Raw genomic sequence first — 19,465 nt, 5'->3', positions numbered from 1 at the left:
AACCTGAGAGAGGTTTGGATCCAGAAGCACCCTAGACTGCGTACCTGTTCCTTCTAGGGAAGTGAGACCCCATCCAGAACAAGCAGATCAAACTCATTGTGAGAGGTTGGAACTCGGGAGATAAGTACCTCCGTCTTATCTGGATTAAGCCTCAGTTTGTTATCCCTCATCCAGCCCATTACTGTTCCTAGGCAGGCATTCAGGGTGTTTATGCCTTCCTCCGACTATGCTGACCTGGAGAAATGTGGTGCCAGGTTTGCTGGATGGTGAGAGCAGAAGGAAGAAACAGTAGGCCCACAACCTACCAACTTCCTCTCATCAGTGCAGAGCTATATTTCAAGAAGCCTGGTTAATCAAACCACAGCTCTACACATCGTTTGAACTTGAGAGGTATGGTTTATTGATTGGAATGTGAAACCAAGGTCAGATCCGGATTTGCAAACAGGGAAACCACAGCTCCCAAGTGCAGATGAGATTGCACAGAGCTGTGGTTCAACACACCAGGATGCCTCACTGAGTGAGAGGAGGGGGGTGGGAGCTCACAGGCTTGGCCCCCTTCTGGTCATATTCATGACCCAACAAACTACAGTTTGTCAAGTCACCTGAACCAGGACAATGGCAATTTTTTTTCTCACAGCCCTCTGAAACAAGAACTCTGCACTGGCTAGGCATGACAAGTTTCATTCTAAATTCAGAATGCTAACCAAAATAACACAATAGTATGCAGTACAGCAGGGGGAGGCAACCTTGGATCTCCAGCTGTTGTTGAATTGTGGCTGTAGTTCTGGAGCTGGAGAGCCAAGGTTAACTACTCCTGCTGTAATATGCTGTAATATGCACGTTAATATGCTGCAAACACATATTGAGGCCATTCTCATGAGCAACGGGGACCAGGCCCAGCCAGGTTCCCACTGCACGTGAAAACCGCCGGGAACCATGTGGTTCCTGGTGGCAGCATGGCAGCAAACCCTCTTGGGTAGCCCACTGCTTAACCCAGGCGCAGGAGTGCCCCAAAAGCGTGTTAACTGCTCGTCTGTCACTGCAAGACAGCTCTGCAGCAACTCATGAGTAGTCTCCCTGTCCAGGAGGCTACAACAAGCCTCCTGGCATTGAGGGGCTCCCCAGAATGCCACACGCACTCACGGAGGTCATTCTGGGACTTCTGGGAGGCCCACGAACACCCCCCCCCGCTCCATGACAAGAGTCAATAAATTATTTCTCTGTGTAAACTGCCCTGAGCCATTTTTGGAAGAGAGGTATAGAAATCAAATAAATAAATAATCACCTGGGTGGCTGATCCAGCTGCCCAGGGAGGGCTTCCTGCTCGTGTGGAGGGCCTTGTTATGTTTTCATGTTATTATTTGTACCTAATATTTCACTTTATATAAATATAAACCAATTGTTTAACTTTTGCGTGCGCGTGTGCACACACACACACAGAGACACACACAGAGTTCAATCCTTTATTAGCATCATTATCACAACTATTATAACCTAGGGCTTTGTTATACAATTATTGTGTGATTGGCTTGCTGCCAGGCTCTCTTATCATTATTACCCTGGCAACCACGTTCCTTTATTATTATGTGTGAGACAGCTAGGATTTTGAAGACAAAACTGATGAGGAAGCATGAAAATATGCAGAAGCATTAAGATAGGAAGCAGGAGGGAAAGAGGCACTTGATGGCTTTGTGAGTGTGTGAAGGAACAAGGCCTAAACCTCTTCTTTTTGTATATAAGAGTTCATGTTGCAATTGCCTTGATTATTCCCTGTGTTAAGAATGCTCATAGCTCCTGCTCTACAGTTCCATTTTTGATGGAGAACAGTTTGACAGTTAAAAGTTTGGAGGAAAGTGGAGGTTTGATTTTATTGGGTATGTTTTGTAAGATGGAGAAAACATAAGTGATATTGATTGGATGGTTTAGAAAAATGGGAGGGGAGTTAAAGTACATGAGGCAGCTGCTTTCAGCAGAGTAGTAGTACAATTCAGAGTGCTAAAAAAGAAGTTCGGTTTGCAGTGCCTTACAGGAAGAGTCCAAGGGAGTGCAGTTCAAGTTGGATGAAGAAGTGCTAGGAAAGGAGTTCCAGAAGTGCAAGCAGAACAGTCTGAAGCAGAATCAGAGCTGGGGCTGGAAAGAGCTGAGAAATCACTAGCAGAGAGTGGAACTTCTCTGGAGAAGAAAAAGCAAAAGCACTCAAAAGCAAAAACAAACAGTCTGGGGCTGAACACCCAGAACTGTGAAGCAGAAGAGGTCCTGAGGCTGAACAACGGACAAGCCGGGTTTGCTGGAAAAGCTGAGGTGACTGCAAAGGACACTGAGTCAGGGCCCAGTGTTAGACAGGTTCGCTTAGAGGCATTTTGATCACATTTCATTCCTTCCTTATGCTCATCTGGTTGCTGTTTTTGTACTAAACCTTTCACGGGAACTATCAGTTTAAAACTGAACTATTTTCAAAGTAAATTTTCCTGTCTATATTTTTCAAAATGGTAGCTTCTGTCCATTTTCTCCTCCCCACGCTTAAAGCTTTTATCATACTATTAATTTTTTATTACAATAGAAGCTGGAAGGCTCTTTTTAGTAGACTCAGCTAGAATAAGCCCAATCTTCTACTTGGAGGCAGCAGTTAAAACACACAGAGATGATTTAGTCTAGGCTGTGACACGTAGTAGCAGCTTAAGGTGATCTGCGACAGAGCGAGATTCACTAGGCCCAATATAGGCCATGGTTGCCTACTGAGGACTGTGAATCTTGTAGCTTTATTCGTAGCTTTTAAATCTTAGTTGAAAAATACTCGAGAATTACTTGCCTGTACTTCCCTTTCCTTTACGTTAACATATTACTGTATACCTCCCCTTTCAGTACACACTTCTATCAGGCTAATGTTGCCACAACTCAAGATCAATAGTTCTTTTATACATATTCATAAGTTTTACAGTTTGTCAGCACCTCTTCTAAATATCGGGTAGTCTCAAATTTAACTTTTATTTCCACAAATGTTAAAAAATATGGTAACATGAAACTATTAGACCTTCAAGCTCTCTAGGATAAACAAAAAGGAATGTGCATATCATAGGCAATTTAAGCACCCCAACAGAAAATTATTGAATAAAAAGAATTAGGGTATGTGTAACATGAAAGATTTTCTATGCAAAAAAGTAGTTTAAGAAGTTATGAGCTTTTTGTTTTCCTTATTAATTCTTCCATCGCCTTCCACTGTTCATTGGTGACCTAGCACAGAAAAGAGGGCATTTTAGTTAAGGTGCTATGTTCAAAATTCTAGTATCTTCAAGCTATAACGAACACAATCTAGCCAAAAGTTAAACATTTCCAAGTTTAATTGATTTAAATCAAAGATATTAAATCTTTTCTACTGAAATCATTGGCACTTCAAAGTGCTGAACTTTGACCAGACTGAGCCAGGAAAACAAGGCATTATTACCTTATGTAGATCATTGAACTCTCCAGCCATAAACACGTATTCACCACCATCCATTCTAACGACCTGCAATGTTGATGCCAGAGTTTTGCTCTCATTAAACTACTTCAACAACAATTTAAACTGTTTTAGTTCATAATCACTGACATCATCGTTAATCAACATGCTAAAGAAATTCAATATTGCCAAATGTAAAAAAGTACTTTTAAAGCACTAAAATTATTTATTTAGTAAGGCACTTAGTAAAGACAGACCTGCTTCAAAAACAGAACACCAATACTAGTAATCAACCAAGGCCACATAATACTTTTAAAGGAGGGATTCTCCTTTTTTTAAAGCCATGATTCCTAATTAGGGTTGATAAATTTTAAAAAATAATTGATTTTTTTATTTAAATCGCACTTTAAAAAAGATTCATGAAGAACCTAGTCAAAGATATCATCATGAATATTAATAATAATTATATTTTATGAACATGTTAGCAGCAGTATATAGGGATGAGAGAACAGATCTGTTCATTTCTATTCTGCAGGCGATGTGCATGCAGTTCATGCAGCACACTCACACACTCAAGCCCTTGCTTCCCCCACCCCCAAATGCAAGGGCAAAGAAGATCAAAGAATGAATAGAGGATTGAGGGGATGGATTAGATCTGAGCAAGGAGGGGGAGTCTGGATATAAATGCACGGGATGGGGAGGGGAGGGGTAGGAGAACAGCAAGTGAAACCAAAACTGAACTGAACATATGCATGCAGTCCTGAGGAAACTCTTTCCAGTGTATCCTCCATTGTGGAAGGGAAACACTTATCATGGCAGCAGGCTGTAAAAGCCCATTTGGGAATATTTTAATGAAGTTCCTGTACCCGTGGATACATTTTGCATGTGTGCAAAATGCAAACAGTGCAACAACAAAATGCAGGGACTTACTGCCTGAATGAAACATCATTATGAGAAGTATGTACCTAACTTCTAAAAATGAAACCTACATCTACCTCTAAATATACACGTGGACAAATGTGTTGGTACCCCTCCACGAAAAAAGAGCCCACAATTGTCTCTGCAATAACTTGAAACTGACAAAAGTAATTGGCACCCATCATTGTTTATTCCGCATTTAACAAAAATCAGATTTTGCTTTCGAGTTTTGATGCAACAGAATATTTCAAATAATAACACAAATGAAAATGGCATCAACAAAAGTCATGGGACCCTTAACCTAATATTTTGTTGCACAACCTTTAGAGGCCATCACTGCAAACAAGCGATTCCTGTAGCTCTCAATGAGACTTCTGCACCTGTCAACAGGTAGTTTGGCCCACTCTTCCTAGGCAAACTGCTCCAGCTGTGTCAGGTTTGAAGGGTGCCTTCTCCAGACTGCATCTTTCAGTTCTTTCCATAGATGTTCGATAGGACTGAAATCAGGGTTCATAGAAGGCCACTTCAGAAAAGTCCAATGTTTTGTTCTTAGCCATTCTTGGGTGCTTTTAGCTATGTGTTTTGGGTCATTATCCTGTTGGAGCATCCATGACCTGTGATTGAGACAGAGCTTTCTGACACTGGGCAAGTACATTTCGCTCCAGAATGTCTTGATAGTCTTGAGATTTCATTGTTCCCTGCACAGACTCAAGACACCTCGTGCCAGACACAGCAAAGCAGCCCCAAAACATAACCGAGCCTCCTCCATGTTTCACAGTAGGTATGGTGTTCTTTTCTTTGAAGCTTCTTTTTTTTGTCTATGGACATAGAGCTGATGTGACTTGCCAAAAAGCTCCAGTTTTGTCTCATCTGTCCAAAGGACATTCTCCCAGAAGCATTGTGGCTTGTCAATATGCATTTAAATAGATTCCAGTCTGGCTTTTTAATGTTTGTCTTTCAACAGTGGAGTTCTCTTGGGTCTTCTTTCATTGAGCCCACTGTCACTCAAAAAGCAACAGATGGCGCAATCAGATACTGATGGACCTTGACCTTGGAGTTCAGCTTGTATCTCTTTGGAAGTTGTCCTTGGCTTTTTGTCTACCATTCTCACTATCCTTCTGCCTATTCTGGGGTCGATTTTCCTCTTGCAGCCACGTCCAGGGAGGTTGGCTACAGTCCCATGGACCTTGATCTTAATATTTGCAGCTGTTGTCACAGGAGCATCAAACTGCTTGGAGATGGTCTTATAGCCTTTGCCTTTCACATGCTTGTCTATAATTTTCTTTCTGATCTCCTCAGACAGTTCTCTCCTTTGCTTTCTCTGGTCCATGTTCATTGTGGGACACACAATGATACCAAACAGCAGAGTTACTATTTTTCTCCATTGCATGATTGGAGACATGTGTGATACTAATTAAAGAAAACAGCTAATTTGAAAAATCACTCTAATCCAATTATTTATTATCTTTTCTAGGGGTACCAACAAATGTGTCCAGGCCATTTTAGAATATCTTTGTAGAATAAGCAATATTTAATCTCTTTTCACACTTGCTTTGCTTTATTCGATGACATATCAAAGGCATGCAGGTATACACGGGACAATTGCTTTTCATTTAATCGCTTTTCAGGAGGTATAAAACACTTTTTTCAATGAGCTGTAAGGGTACCAACAGATTTGTCCATGTGTGCATGTATTGTTATATTAGGCAACGAGAGTATACTTTTATAGAATATGATTAAACAGAATCTTCCTGACTAGTAATTTAAATTGGATTTAAATCATTAAAATTGAGTCCTCCTGTGAAGTGATTTAAATTGCGATTTAAATCATTATTTAAATCAAATCATCCCTGTTCCTAATGAACATGCATTAAACGCAATGAGCCCCTTGAAAATAATTGACATTAAGTTGCCTCAAATGCCAGAGATTGGGTTGAAATGATTGGTGGATTGCAATAATCTAGAACTAGTAGCAGCAACCTCCAGCACTTGTATCAATTAGATCAATCACTTACTGCTCCATTAACCCAACTTGCATAATCGCTGCAGAGGTAGGTGGCAAGGTTTGCAATCTCTTCCACTGTTCCTAGACGGCCACAAGGAATTCTCTGAATTATTCCTTTCTCAAATGTGCCGGTTGGGTCCAGGCGGCTGAAAGCTCCCTAAAGAACAAAAATAGTGAGGAAATTGTTTTTATAACTCCATTAGAGAACATATGAGTACTAATCAATCAAGGTAATATAGCTAAAGGGATTATGGATTGCAGAGGAAGAAACAGAGACAGTGTGTAAGTACAGTGCGTCAGATACACTGAAATACAGCAGACTTAATTTTATTTATTTATTTTACTATGTTTACATTTATATCCTGCTCTTCCTCCAAGAAGCCCAGAGCAGTGTACTACATACTTGAGTTTCTCTTTCACAACAACCCTGTGAAGTAGGTTAGGCTGAGAAAGAAGTGACTGGCCCAGAGTCACCCAGCAAATATCATGGCTGAATGGGGATTTGAACTCGGGTCTCTTCGGTCCTAGTCCAGCACTCTAACCACTACACCACGCTGGCTCTATTTAGTCCAAATTACTATATCTCCGGTACATAGGACTGCAGCATTAATAAGCTGAAACCCAAAATGCTGCAGCTGAGCTGAGGGAGAGAAAGCAAGGCTCATTCCATGGGTCTGCACCTAACCTTTTCCCTTTTGGGGTCTAACCAGAGCTCTGTCTGGGAGTGGTGAGGAAGAGACTCTTACACTAGCCTTTGGGGGCTAGCTGTACTGGATACTTCTTGTTAGCTGCTTGAGTTTTTCAACTGGAAAAGATAGATGAGATTTAAATATGTAACTCTGAGAAGGCAGAAACAACACCTGAAGTGCTATTTTAACTAAACAGAACCGCTAGAACAGGGGTTCTCAACTTGCGGTACTCCAGATGTTGCTGAACTACAATAAATTGTAGCTGGGGATGATGGGAGTTGTAGTTTAGCAATATCTGGAGGACCAGAGGTTGGGAACTCATGCATTAGAATATGGAACGATTAACAGCAATATGGAGGGGAGGAATTGGACTCGGCATATCTTTCAAGCCAAATTACCAACCAATTGAGGTGTAGTGCCAGTGGGGCAGCCCCTCCCCCCCCGACAAAAGAATCTTTGGGGTGGGGGTAGAGATTGGTCTTGGGGCAGCAGTCCCTGTAACAGGGAATCCCAGATGATACTGACTACAACTCCCAGCATCCCAAGCTGCAATGGCTCTTGGCAGGGGATGCTGGGAGTTGTAGTCAACAATTTCTGGGATTCCCTTTTACAGGGACCGCTGGCTTGTGGAAGGTGAGGACTTATATAGATTCAGGCCAAAAGGGTATTGTGTGTGAGATCTTGCTTGTCCTCTACTTGGGTCTCAATGCTTTTCTTCAGACACGCAAACTCCCAGGCCCAACCGGCCAAAGGCAAGCACCTATGTAATACTCTCTGCTTCAGAGGTTTTCTCTGAAAGTATAAGGGCAGTGCACAATCCTTCATGGAGTATTTTATAGCCGCAGCATAACTGATGCCAAAGCTAATTTCTTAATGGCTAAGGAGTACCTTTGTCTTTATTGGACCTGGTTGAATCACGTTGAATCTCAAGCCATATCTACCCCACTCAGCTGCAAGAGACCTGGAAGTTTAACAGACTTCATAAATACTCAGCATACATAGACGGCAAATAAAACTTGACAACAACAATGTTAAATATGTAAATACTATGTTTTCTCTTCACTGCATCATTTGGCAGATTTTTTGGGATTAATGCCCAGTAATGTGTGTATCTGCTTTCCCTCTCATCATTCCTTGCTTTCAAGCAGTGGGAATGCCCTCGGCCTCAATGGAAATCCCAGACTTATAAGCTGAACAAAAAGACTGACAGTGCACAAAACCAGCTGGTATCTGCAGTGAGAAAACACCATTAACATATTCCTAAATGGTACTTTCCTGGTTTACAATGGGCCTTATTATTCCAGAACTTTATATCCCCTGGGGCCTATTTCTCAAATATGTAATTTCATCAAAGCTTTTCAATCACTGACCAGATCTTTTTCATTTAGTTATTATTATTGGTAAAGTAGCATTTAAGCAGCAGGAGAGCTGGTCTTGTGGTAGCAAGCATGACTTGTCCCCTTAGCTAAGCAGGGTCCGCCCTGGTTACATATGAATAGGAGACTAGAAGTGTGAGCACCATAAGATATTCCCTTCAGGAGATGGAGCCATTTGGGAAGGAGAAGAAGGTTCCAAGTTCCCTCCCTAGCTTCTCCAAGATAGGGCTGAGAGAGATTCCTGTCTGCAACCTTGGAGAATCTGCTGCCAGTCTGTGAAGACAGTACTGAGCTAGATAGACCAATGGCCTGACTCAGTATATGGCAGCTTCCTATGTTCCTATTTAACCGTTTAGGAGAAAAGCAACAACAGAAACTGAACAGAAGTAGTTAGAACAGGGGAACTGTGGCATTTGAGGGGTTTATGGGAGTTGCAGTTCAACAACAGCTGGCGAGTCAAGGTGGCCTAACCCCGAGTAGGGAGATAACCCTAACAGGACTGACATGTGTGACTCACTTGCACAGTGCATCCACACCTGCTTTGGCAGAGGCACTTGGTGACACAAAACCAGATCCACTTTCTGCATAGATAGTTGTAATGGCCAGGAATGCTGCTCCTGAAAGATGTATGAAGATAAACCCTGAGTATGAGGCCCAAACTACATGTTACATTAAGTATACCACTGGTGCATCCATGCTTCAGTTTTGTTTTCTAAGTAGCAGCCACAAGGGGGGATCCAATCAACATGCGAGTGGGAAGGGAGAGATGACCTAACCCTTTGGCCACTAGTAGTGTACAACCCAGGCAACTGCTGCATTTGTGCACAGATGCTTCATATATATGCAACAAAGCACAGGCTAAAAGCAGTTCTTTTCTGCTACTTCACGGGTGGTGATCTGGCAGGCAGGAGCTGCTCTCGTCTTCCACCCTTTCTCTTCAAGAGGGGGGGATGCCGGAGAAGCTTTCTTCTACCCTCGTAAGAGCTGTTTTATTGCCATCATGTTATCAGACTTGCCTTTCAAACAATTAAATATAAGATTCAAATGACAAAAAAAATCTACATACACCCAACTCAATGGCAAAAAATGGAACGTTTGGTGTTCAATTATGTGTAAGGTGCTGAATAATCCAGCTCTATTAGCTGACAGATCACAACACAGAGCACATTTTAAGATCTTTGCTCTTGCAGTGCGGGCAGTAAAGAAGCATTTCTTTTCTGCCTCCAACATTTCCACAAATTCACATCCAGTGGAGTTGGTAGGGTGGAACCATCAGTCACTCACTGGGATGTCTTCAAGGATTTTTTCGTGGATAAAATGTATCAAATTCAGCTGAACTGGATTTCACAGTTATTGCTGAGTCTTATATGGAAGTGTCCAGCAACTGCTCTTATAGGATTAGATTGGATCACTTTCAGTTTGTAGCTCCTGAGGATGTGGACAAACTGCTTTGTACTACGCGTTCCACAACCTGTTCTCCTGACCCTTGCACAACTTGACTTATTTCATCTGGTAATTGTACTATCAAAGAGGGTCTGGTCGATATTTTAAATGCTTCTCTGAGGGAGGGCAGGATGCCTCCTTGTCTTAAGGAGGCTATGATTAGATCCTACTTGAAGAACCCGGTGTTGGATCCATCCGAGTTAGCCAATTACAGACCTGTTTCCAATCTTCCATGGTTGGGCAAGTTGATTGAGAGGGTGGTGGCCTCTCAGCTCCAGGTAGTTTTGGATGATACAGATTATTCAACTCATTTCAAACCAGCTTTTGAGTGGCCTATGAGACTGCCTTGGTTGGCCCAATGGATGATCTCCAACTAGGTATTGACAGAAGGAGTTTGCTGATCCTTTTGGATCTCTCGGCAGTTTTTGATAACATTGAACATGGTATCTTTCTGGGTCGCCTGAGGGAGGTGGGAATGGGTGGCACTGTTTTACAGTGGTTCAATTCCCACCTTTCTGGTAGATTTCAGATGGTGTCACTTAGAGACTATTGCTGTGCAAAGTGAGAACTAAAGTATGGAGTTCCAAAAGCCTCAGTACTGTCTCCAATGCTCTTTAACATCTACATGAAACCACTGGGAGAGATCATCAGGAGGTTCTGTGGAGGCTGATATCAATAGGCTGATAACACCCAAATCGACAGCATCAACTTCATCTGGAAGTGGCATAACTTCCCTAATTGCCTGCCTGGAGGCAGTAATAGGCTGGATGAAGGATAACAAACTGAAGTTGAGTCTAAGTAAGATGGAGGTACCAATGGTGTGCGAGTCAGGACCCGAGAGACGATTTAGATTCACCTGTTCTGGATGGGGTTACACTCCCCTAAAAAGAACACATGTATAGTTTAGGAGTACTCCTGGATCCAAAACTCTTTCTGGTATCTCAGGTTGAGGCAGTGTCCAGTAGGGATGTGCACAGAACCAGTTTGGCGCTCCTTTTCTGGAGCGCCAAACTGGTTCGAAGGCGGTTACTTTAAGGCGTGGGAAGAGTGTCCTCACCTCCACTGCCGCATTTCCTCCACTGGCGCTGCTGCTAAAACCGCTGACGTAGGGCAGCTGAGTACCTTTTTGCTGCCCTGGTCAGCATAATACTGGAAGTGGCCGGCGCATGTGCCCCGGCGCCCCGTGTCAGCCGTTTTGGCAGCAGCGCTGGCAGGAGAAACAAGGCAGGGAAGGTAAGGACACCCTCCCGCCACCCCACCTTAAAGCAACCACCCCCCACCTTAAAGCAACCAGTTCTTTGCACAATCCCTAGTGTCCTTGAGCGCTTTTTATCAGCTCCACCTGATATATCAGCTATGCCCATTCCTGGAGGTAAATCTATCTATCAAATTTGTACACCGCCCCAAACTTTCATCTCTGGGCGGTTAATAACATACAAGTTAAAACACACATAAAACTTAAACACAATTTAAACAATTTAAATAGTCAAAACAGATTAAAACCTAAAAATTTAAATTTAAAAATTTAAATGACCTTAAAACAGTGGTACATGTGCTCATAACCTCCAGGCTAGACTACTGTAATGCACTCTACATGGAGCTGCCTTTGTACGTAGTCCGGAAACTACAACTGGTAAAAATGTGGCAGCCAGACTGATCTCTGGGACAACCTGAAGGGACCATAACACACCGATTTCAATAGAACTGAATAGCTACCAATATATTTCCGAGCGAAATACAAAGTACTGGTTATTACCTAAAAAGCCCTCAATGGCTTGGTCCAGGGTACTTGAGAGCTTTGTCATGAACCCTGCAACCTCTTAAAATTTGGGGTGGTTCAGTTACAGTTGCCACCAGCTCGTTTGGTGGCGACTCAGGACTGGGCCTTCTCTGTGGCTGCCCGAGGGCTTTATTTATTTATTTTTACATTTATATCCCACTCTTCCTCCAAGAAGCCCAGAGCAGTGTACTACATACTTGAGTTTCTCTTTCACAACAACCCTGTGAAGTAGGTTAGGCTGAGAGAGAAGTGACTGGCCCAGAGTCACCCAGCAGGTATCATGGCTGAATGGGGCTTTGAACTCGGGTCTCCCCGGTCCTAGTCCAGCACTCTAACCACTACACCACTGTCAAAATAAGAACATCTCCATCTCTGCTTTTAAAAAGACGCTCAAAATACACCTGTTCTCTCAGGCTTTTAACTGCAGTTAATTTTAAACTGCTTAAGTGTTTTTATCCTGTGATATTAACTTCTTATTCTGTGAAATCATTTTGTTTTACTCTGTTTTATATTTGTTGTGTTTTAAATGGTGTAGAGATATACATATCAGGTGCTATATAAATATGGTAAATAAATATTAATGTTAAATATTTACCTTTTTGTGCTTTTATCAGTTGTTTTCCAATTTCCAGAGTTACGTAGGCAGTTCCATTAAGAACAATATCAGTGATCGTTTTCCATGCATTTGCAGAAAGGCGTTCAGAAGGGGAAATAAAATTTCCAGCAGCATTATTTACTATAACCTGAAACGGGGAAAGATTGCTCAAATAGTTTTCAGCACATTTAAAGAAATGTGATGGTGATTTCAGTGATGACCACAGAAGAGTAGACAAGTATAGAAAGTTATCAATGACTACTCTAAACTGGTTTATTTCATGCAAAATAGTATCTTATTTGCAATATAACTCTAAAATGAATACGAGGGCAATTATTCAACTTGTGAAAAATAATTATTTTTAATCTGTTTATTTTTAAAGTTTCTTTTAGTGGGGTTTTTTTTTTAAACAAACCTAAGACATCACCACACCACACAGGAAAACAACAAACAAGAGATAGCTGAATGCTTGAACCGGATACTGCTTTTTGTTTAAGGTTTGCCTCGATTCAGGTTCAGGATAACCAAGAAGTTTCAGACTTGGGTTCAAGTCCAATTCACCAAAAAGTCCCTCTGAATCCTAGTTAATTCTAACAAGCAGCAAGGTACATTTTGTGCAGTGTCAAAAAAATTGTGAAGTGTGAAATAAGATTTTGTGAAATTGGGCAGATGAGGTATAATAGAAGCTAGATTGTTTCTTCAAAAGAAATAAAAAAGACAAAAAGGGGAAAGATAAGAAAAAGGAAATGAAAATCAATGCTGCTTGCTTTCAACTTCCATACTAAGTAGCATATGTGTTAGAAAACAGCCTGTTCCTTCCCACCTCCTTTTCGCTCACATAATTGGCTTGTATTCTTGGCACTGGTAGCCAGATACTCCCGTTTTGGATTGTCCTTCTGTTATTTCAGTAAACTTCATTTATGTTTTCACAAGCCTAGTTTCTGATTTTGTTGCTCCTGTAGGAGCCTGTGATCCTTTGTCATTGCACACTTGCAGATTGGTTTTAGAGCTAAGTTCCCCCAACTTGAACAAAAGCACAATTACAGATCATGTTAGCCAATACACATCTGAGCAAGGTGGTACCACACTATTGGACTAATAACCCAACTAGTCAAAGGCATTGACTGACCCGTATTGAACTCTACATAAACAGTATACGTAGATATGCAATGATTACATAGAAGTACAAAGCAAACACAGAAAAGAAGTATTTTTCATTTTTCATTCTCTCTCTCTGGATAATAAAAATTACAGGGGTGGGGATTTGTTGATGGTTGATTGTGCAGTAGGGGGGAAAAATCTTAGAATAAACCCTGTCCTGAACCAGTTTTTACATTCAAGTTTCTCAACTTCCTGGTTAAGACTAACATACAGTGAACAGAACAGATCTTTGCCCTGAGAAGTTCACAGGTTAAAGTGTTATATTACGCAGAAAATGATGTGAACAAAGAAGAATCTGAGTGCATACCATATGCAGGGCTTCTATGGTGGGAAACAATGATAGTTTCACCTAAGAGAGCTAAGTGACCTAAGAGAGGGTCAGGCAACTGTTAAGGGAGGCGTAACTGCTCACTGAACCATACTGCCCACCTCTTGGAAGTACTAATTAATCAAGCAGATAAAATACAGAACTGTCAGCTTTCATGCAAGCTTCTGGTTTCAAAGGACTCTCTTTTTCCTCTTACAAGCTTTTAGATCATGTTGTGGTCCAGTTCGGTGAATTTGGCTCTAAAGGCATTACAAGCTGCTACAGACATGAGAACAAAGCCTGTTTTTGACAATCTAATATGCTTCAGCGCTATTTTTAACTGGATGGTTGTATTACAATGTAGGCTACCTTTCTTTTATTTTTCAGTTAGGATACTTACACTGGGATGTCCAGCCACTTCAATTAAGTGAGAAACTGCATTGCTAACAGAAGCTGGGTCTCTCACATCACACTGAACTGCATGAACCTGTGTGATAAGGCAATGTCAATATCACCACTACCAACATTAGCAAATAAAGACAGCAAATACAACAGCATAAGTGTTCAAAATACATTGGTGCATGCATGAAATTCCTAGGCTCAAATTTCATGTATAATACCAACTCTCAAGAAAGAGACCTTTTATTGTGCAAAAACAAAAAACTAAAAGTTGGTAAACATAAAAACATAATGTGTTTATGTTTACCAACTTCTAGTTTTTCTTCTTTGCACAATAAAAGTTCTTTTTGTTGAGAGTTGGAGTTAATATGTGCATCGCATCACCAACATATTGACTCATGTACAATAACAATTCTTAATTACCTTATGTCCTGTTTTAGAAGAAATTTCCTCTGCGGTTTTATTCAACACATCAAGTTTCCTATGAACAATTATATATTATGTCAGGGTTTCTATTACATGCTTACACATTAGAAAATGTAACGCATTTTAAGATTTACATTAACATTTAAATTATGTATGTTATACATATATCGATTGACATCCAGACTAAATGTGCATGCTGGGGGTAGTGTTCCCTCTAACAGGGATTCCCAGATGATGTTGACTACAACTCCCAGAATCTCCAGCTGCAGTGGCTTTTTCTTGTAGATTATGGGAGTTGCAGTCCACAACATCTGAGAATCCCTGTTAGAGGGAACACTGGCTGGGGGGAAAACATGCACTGTAGGGGAGGAGGAATTTTCACTTATCTCCCCTTTCCATTGCAGCCCACTGTGCCTCCTGGAAATACGTCCCTGAAGGTCCCACAAATCTCAGGGACCTATTTTCAGGGGACACAGTGGGCTGAAGAGAAAGGGGAGATAGAGCAAATCATCACTACTACTCCTCCACCCTCCCTTTATGAACATGCAGAGGTTTTTGGTACAAACATTAGCCTGGATGTCAGACATTAACTTTATATACATATTAAATTTATATTGCTATGAAATGCTTACTTGGTCTTTGGTATAGTTCAGTTTGGGCATGCAGAAGTAGTTCCTTGGCTATTTGTCCATATATCTAATCTATAACAGGCTGACAATTCACATAATAAGAAATGTCACCTTATAGCTTATCTAGAGATACCCTCAGAAAAATAACTTTGCCAATTAAAGAGTAAACACAGAATAGATTACAATGCTGTCATGATTACAACACACAAAATATACCTGAAATGGTAAAAGCAGTCAAATTCTGTCTATTGAGATCAAATGTCAGCCTGAGAACTTCTGCTGTGAATGAAAGCATTACCATTTGGCACAAGGGCTGTGTGTGATTTTTGCCGATTACCCCTTCACTTTGCTGCCCCTGAATATCTGCTCCTGAGACTTGAGGGCCTCTTGGGAACAGATTTGGGGTACAATGAAGGAGCTGCAAAGGGAAGTGGTGAACCCACTTCCTTCCCTATAACAGACATGCTTCTATTTGCAGAATAAGTTCTTAGGATATGATCAAATCAATTTTCATCAAAAAAGGTAAGTTCGTAAAGTGGAATTTACCGGCTTGCTATAACACACTCTGCTCCCAAGCTAGAAAGAGCAGTTGTTATTCCTTTTCCAATGCCAGTACCTCCACCAGTGATAAAGGCCACTTTTCCTTGAAAAGCACTTGGGGGCAACATCACGTTCTGAAGAGGTGAGAAGGCGGCAGCCTGAGGGTTGTCACTTTGACACCGTATTTTTGTCCCATGGCTTAAGAGCTGAAAAGGGGGGAAAAGATCAACTACATTCTTCAGATGACATAGCCCATAAATCACCTATAGGACTACTGCAGATATACACTGATAATCTCAGTAACATTCCTGTGTGCAAATTAGACATGTCACCTTACATTTTAGAATGAAGTTTTGGGAGAGCCAAATATTGACAGCCTGATCTTTGCAAGTTTACACAGAATTAAGCCCCACTGGAGCTTACTCCCAGGTTAATGTTCATAGGATGTTCATTCCCAAATATTGGGCTCAAGGTCCACATGTGTGTAGCTAGATCCTATTCCTCCCTATTAAAAAAAAATCCTACTTGGTACGCAGACTTTAATTACTCTAGATTAGTCAATGTAGCTCTAGCACAAGTGCAATGCCCTGACGCTAAGAAAACTGTTCAAACACCGGCCTGGTTCACACAATCATTCAAATCTGGTTCAATGTGGGTTATCAACACTACTGTGCTTGTGTGAAACCATGCCAAGGTGGTTTATGGTCTAAGATGAATCAGATTCCCAGCTTGGCACAGATTCACACAATCATGCTAATGTTGGCAACTCACATTAAACCTAGATTCAAACGACTGTATGAACCAGGCCACTGTGTCTTTCAGTGTTGAAAGACAAACACTGAAACTTATGGACATAATTACAATGAGTTTTGGAGTAAGGAAGAATACTATATGTTACTGAGTTAACTCATGCATTTTATTTACCAAAAACAGTTAGGATCCAAATAACTCCTTGGATTCACACAAGAGGGTTGTACCACTTTGGAATTTTAGATGTCTTGCCCCTCTCTGAACAGCTGACCGCCTCCCCCAATCCTATATCATGAACTACTTTTCAAGCTCCCCTCAATCTACCAAGCGGCTTGACAGGGCTGGAGCAGCCATGTTGCTTCTCTGTAAAGCACTCTACATACTAAAGTGTGGTGTAGTGGTTAGAGTTCTGGACTAGGACCGGGGAGACCAGAGTTCAACTCCCCATTCAGCCATGAGACTTTCTGGGTGACTCTGGGCCAGTCACATCTCTCTCAGCCTAACCTACTTCACAGGGTTGTTGTGAGGAGAAACTTAAGTATGTAGTGCACCGCTCTGGGTTCCTTGGAGGAAGAGCGGGATATAAAATGTAAAATAATAATAATAATAATAATGGCACTTTATAAAGAAATAAGGAGAAGGAGGCAGCAGCACTTTGGACAGAAAGCCCTATGTTTGCATAAGGCTGAGCAGGTGGAACTACAGCTTTGGTTGGTGTAAAGTCCATGTTTACCCTGAACTATGGATGGGGTTAATCAAGATATGCTCCTTTTATAAAATCCAATAAATATATTTCCTGACTGAATAATGGTCGCATTTGGCCAAAGGGCAGTAAGAAATGAAGTGCCTTTTTTAAAAAAAAGCATTTAAAGGAATTCCTTGGGATCCTTTCATGAAGGCTTAAATGTGAAATAAAAGGGGCATTTTGTGTTCAGCCAGCAAATTTTTGTTTGTCCTCAAGTGAGAGAAGAGGCAATATCAGACTGGGTGAAGGAAGGAAAGCTGGGAGAAGGCCAGGAAGAATTCTTGGTAAAGCTGCTTGAATGCTCAGAAAAAAGTTAAAATTACTCTGTAATCAGTGAAACAATACAGGGCAAAGGAGAGTAAATATTTGAGGATGGTTTCAGACAGAGAGGAGTTTAGGAGGTTTAATTTAGGAGCACTTGTCTAACATACCAGACACCACAAAACTAAACAGGAATTGAGCTCATCCTTCACTAGCCTGGACATAATCTCAATGACAAAGACATTCTTGCAGAATTGTGCAACCCCTCCTCCTTCATGCCATTTTGTACCTCTTTTCTTGCATCGCCTGCTACAACTTCCAGTAACTTTCATGTCAGTAATATCAGATTATTAGATTATTATTGTTAATTTTATTTCTATACCACCTTTCCAAAAATGGCTCAGGACAGTTTACACAGAGAAAGAATAAATAAACAAGGTGGATCCCTGTCCCCAAAGAGCTCACAATCTAAAAAGAAACATGAGATACACACCAGCAACAGTCACTGGAGGTACCGTGCTGGGGATGGATAGGGCAAGTTACTCTCCCCCTCCTAAATAAAGAAAATCACCACATTAAAAGGTGCCTCTTTACAAAGTCTAAATGTGTTTATTGCTTCTGAAAGAGTCAGGATTACTTACTACTTAGTAAACACATTTCTGAAGAGTGATTTATAGCCTTCATTGTAGGTATGTTGCAATATAGGTTATTTTAATAGATTCCATTTCCCGGATCAGAAGTGAGAGACAGCAGCCAGCCCAAAACCATGCAATGAGTCCACGGACAGACGTCTAAGGGGTGGTAAGATGCTCATGGGCTGGGTGTCAGAATAGATCCCACGAGATGCTTCTAACGAACCAACTGATAAGGATACACAGAGTAAGTTCAGGCTTGTATTGTCTACATGCCTCCGGCCACTGTGCACGAGGAGGATGGCAGCTGTATTCCCACAGCATCTGGGGACGAAGTTTGAGAACCCGCCTTGCCTTGCAGAGGAGACTTGTTAGGAAGGAAAACAACCCATAGATATCCAGCCACCCGCTGCTCCTTTAAGTTAGTTTTCTGAGATTAGATAGCGTCCCGGTGGGGCAGAATAAGTTCCTTTGCACACTGTGCCCGGATACGGAAGAAGTCCAGCCATATCCGTGAATACCTTACCCGCAAAGTACTGGAGAGGAGCCGAGAGTTTGAGCCAGCGTGTCGTACCCACAGCGTGGCAGCCATCTTTCCTTCTTAGTATCAACTCGCCAAAGGGGGCGGGGCTCCTGTTCATTTTAGACCACGTGGGGTCTAAATGATCGAGGGGCGGGGCTTGAGTGGCTTCGGCCACGCTTCCTCAGGAGCTGCAATCCCCGCGGCCGGTTTCGAGTAAGTCACGCCCCCTTCGTTACGGAAGCCTTGTAGAGGCATTCTGCTGACTCATTGCAAGAAATGAATAATTGCTGGCTTTCGTCCAGTCAGTGGAGCTTAATTTGGTTCGAAGGCATCGCCAAGGAATAGGATCAGAATTCCAGATTGTGTGGGTTTAGGGCCAGAAGGCAATAATGCACCATGCAGAGCAAGCGTGTCTTTTCTTTGAGCATGTCCAGAGTGCCTCCCCCTATCACTGAGTAACCATAACCAATCTCTCCCAAACACATATTAGACTGCTGTGACTGCATCGCCAAGGATCAGAATTCTAGAATGTGCGGGTTTAGGGCCAGAAGGCAATAATGCATTATGCAGAGCAAGCGTGTATTTTCTTTGAGCACGTGCAGAGTGCTTCCCCCCCCCCCGAGTCTCTCCCAAATACATATTCGACTGCTATGAGTAAATCTTTAAAAGGAAGGTACGCCAGAGTATGCCTCCTTTTTTCCGTGGTAAGAAGGTCTGCACCAAACAATGTCGTGAAAGCGTTCGACTTTTCTCTTTACAGGTAGGCATGCGCACACTGTTGGAAGCGCGAGGTTCGTTTCCTTTATGCTGTCTATAGGTGGCGCTGTTCTCTCGATCGGGGCTCTCCTGT

General features: G+C 41.8%; 1 protein-coding gene across 2 annotated transcripts; it reads right to left on the bottom strand.

Annotated features, from left to right (window-relative positions):
* Nucleotides 1-1,449: 1,449 nt before the first annotated feature.
* DECR1 (2,4-dienoyl-CoA reductase 1) lies at nt 1,450-18,759 on the bottom strand. 2 transcript variants are annotated; one of them, XM_053245940.1, is made up of 10 exons: nt 18,619-18,759; nt 15,711-15,910; nt 14,533-14,590; nt 14,111-14,197; nt 12,243-12,390; nt 8,942-9,041; nt 7,937-8,009; nt 6,370-6,516; nt 3,443-3,505; nt 1,450-3,231 (listed from the first exon to the last, which is right to left on the bottom strand). In XM_053245940.1, the coding sequence occupies exons 1-10, from the start codon at nt 18,682-18,684 to the stop codon at nt 3,172-3,174; spliced, it is 1,002 nt and encodes a 333-aa protein (XP_053101915.1). In that variant the 5' UTR covers nt 18,685-18,759; the 3' UTR covers nt 1,450-3,171. The 2 variants fall into 2 exon arrangements, with proteins under 2 accessions (XP_053101915.1, XP_053101916.1); XM_053245941.1 differs by lacking the exon at nt 18,619-18,759 and adding an exon at nt 18,102-18,610.
* Between the last annotated feature and the right edge of the window lie 706 nt (nt 18,760-19,465).

Source organism: Hemicordylus capensis, chromosome 4, assembly GCF_027244095.1.
Source record: "Hemicordylus capensis ecotype Gifberg chromosome 4, rHemCap1.1.pri, whole genome shotgun sequence".
Taxonomy (NCBI): domain Eukaryota; kingdom Metazoa; phylum Chordata; class Lepidosauria; order Squamata; family Cordylidae; genus Hemicordylus; species Hemicordylus capensis.
Note: the sequence above shows the minus strand (reverse complement) of the source record. Positions and strands in the feature narration are given on the sequence as shown.

What these genes read in the sequence shown, in the direction of transcription:
- DECR1 (XM_053245940.1), bottom strand. Translation starts at nt 18,684, where the DNA reads ATGGCTGCCACGCTGTGGGTACGACACGCTGGCTCAAACTCTCGGCTC. An exon ending in AAGTGGCTGGACATCCCAGT is followed by an intron (nt 12,391 to 14,110) that starts GTAAGTATCCTA and finishes TCCCCGTTTCAG; the next exon opens with GTTATAGTAAATAATGCTGC. An exon ending in GGTGTGGATGCACTGTGCAA is followed by an intron (nt 8,010 to 8,941) that starts GTGAGTCACACA and finishes TTAAACTTCCAG; the next exon opens with GTCTCTTGCAGCTGAGTGGG.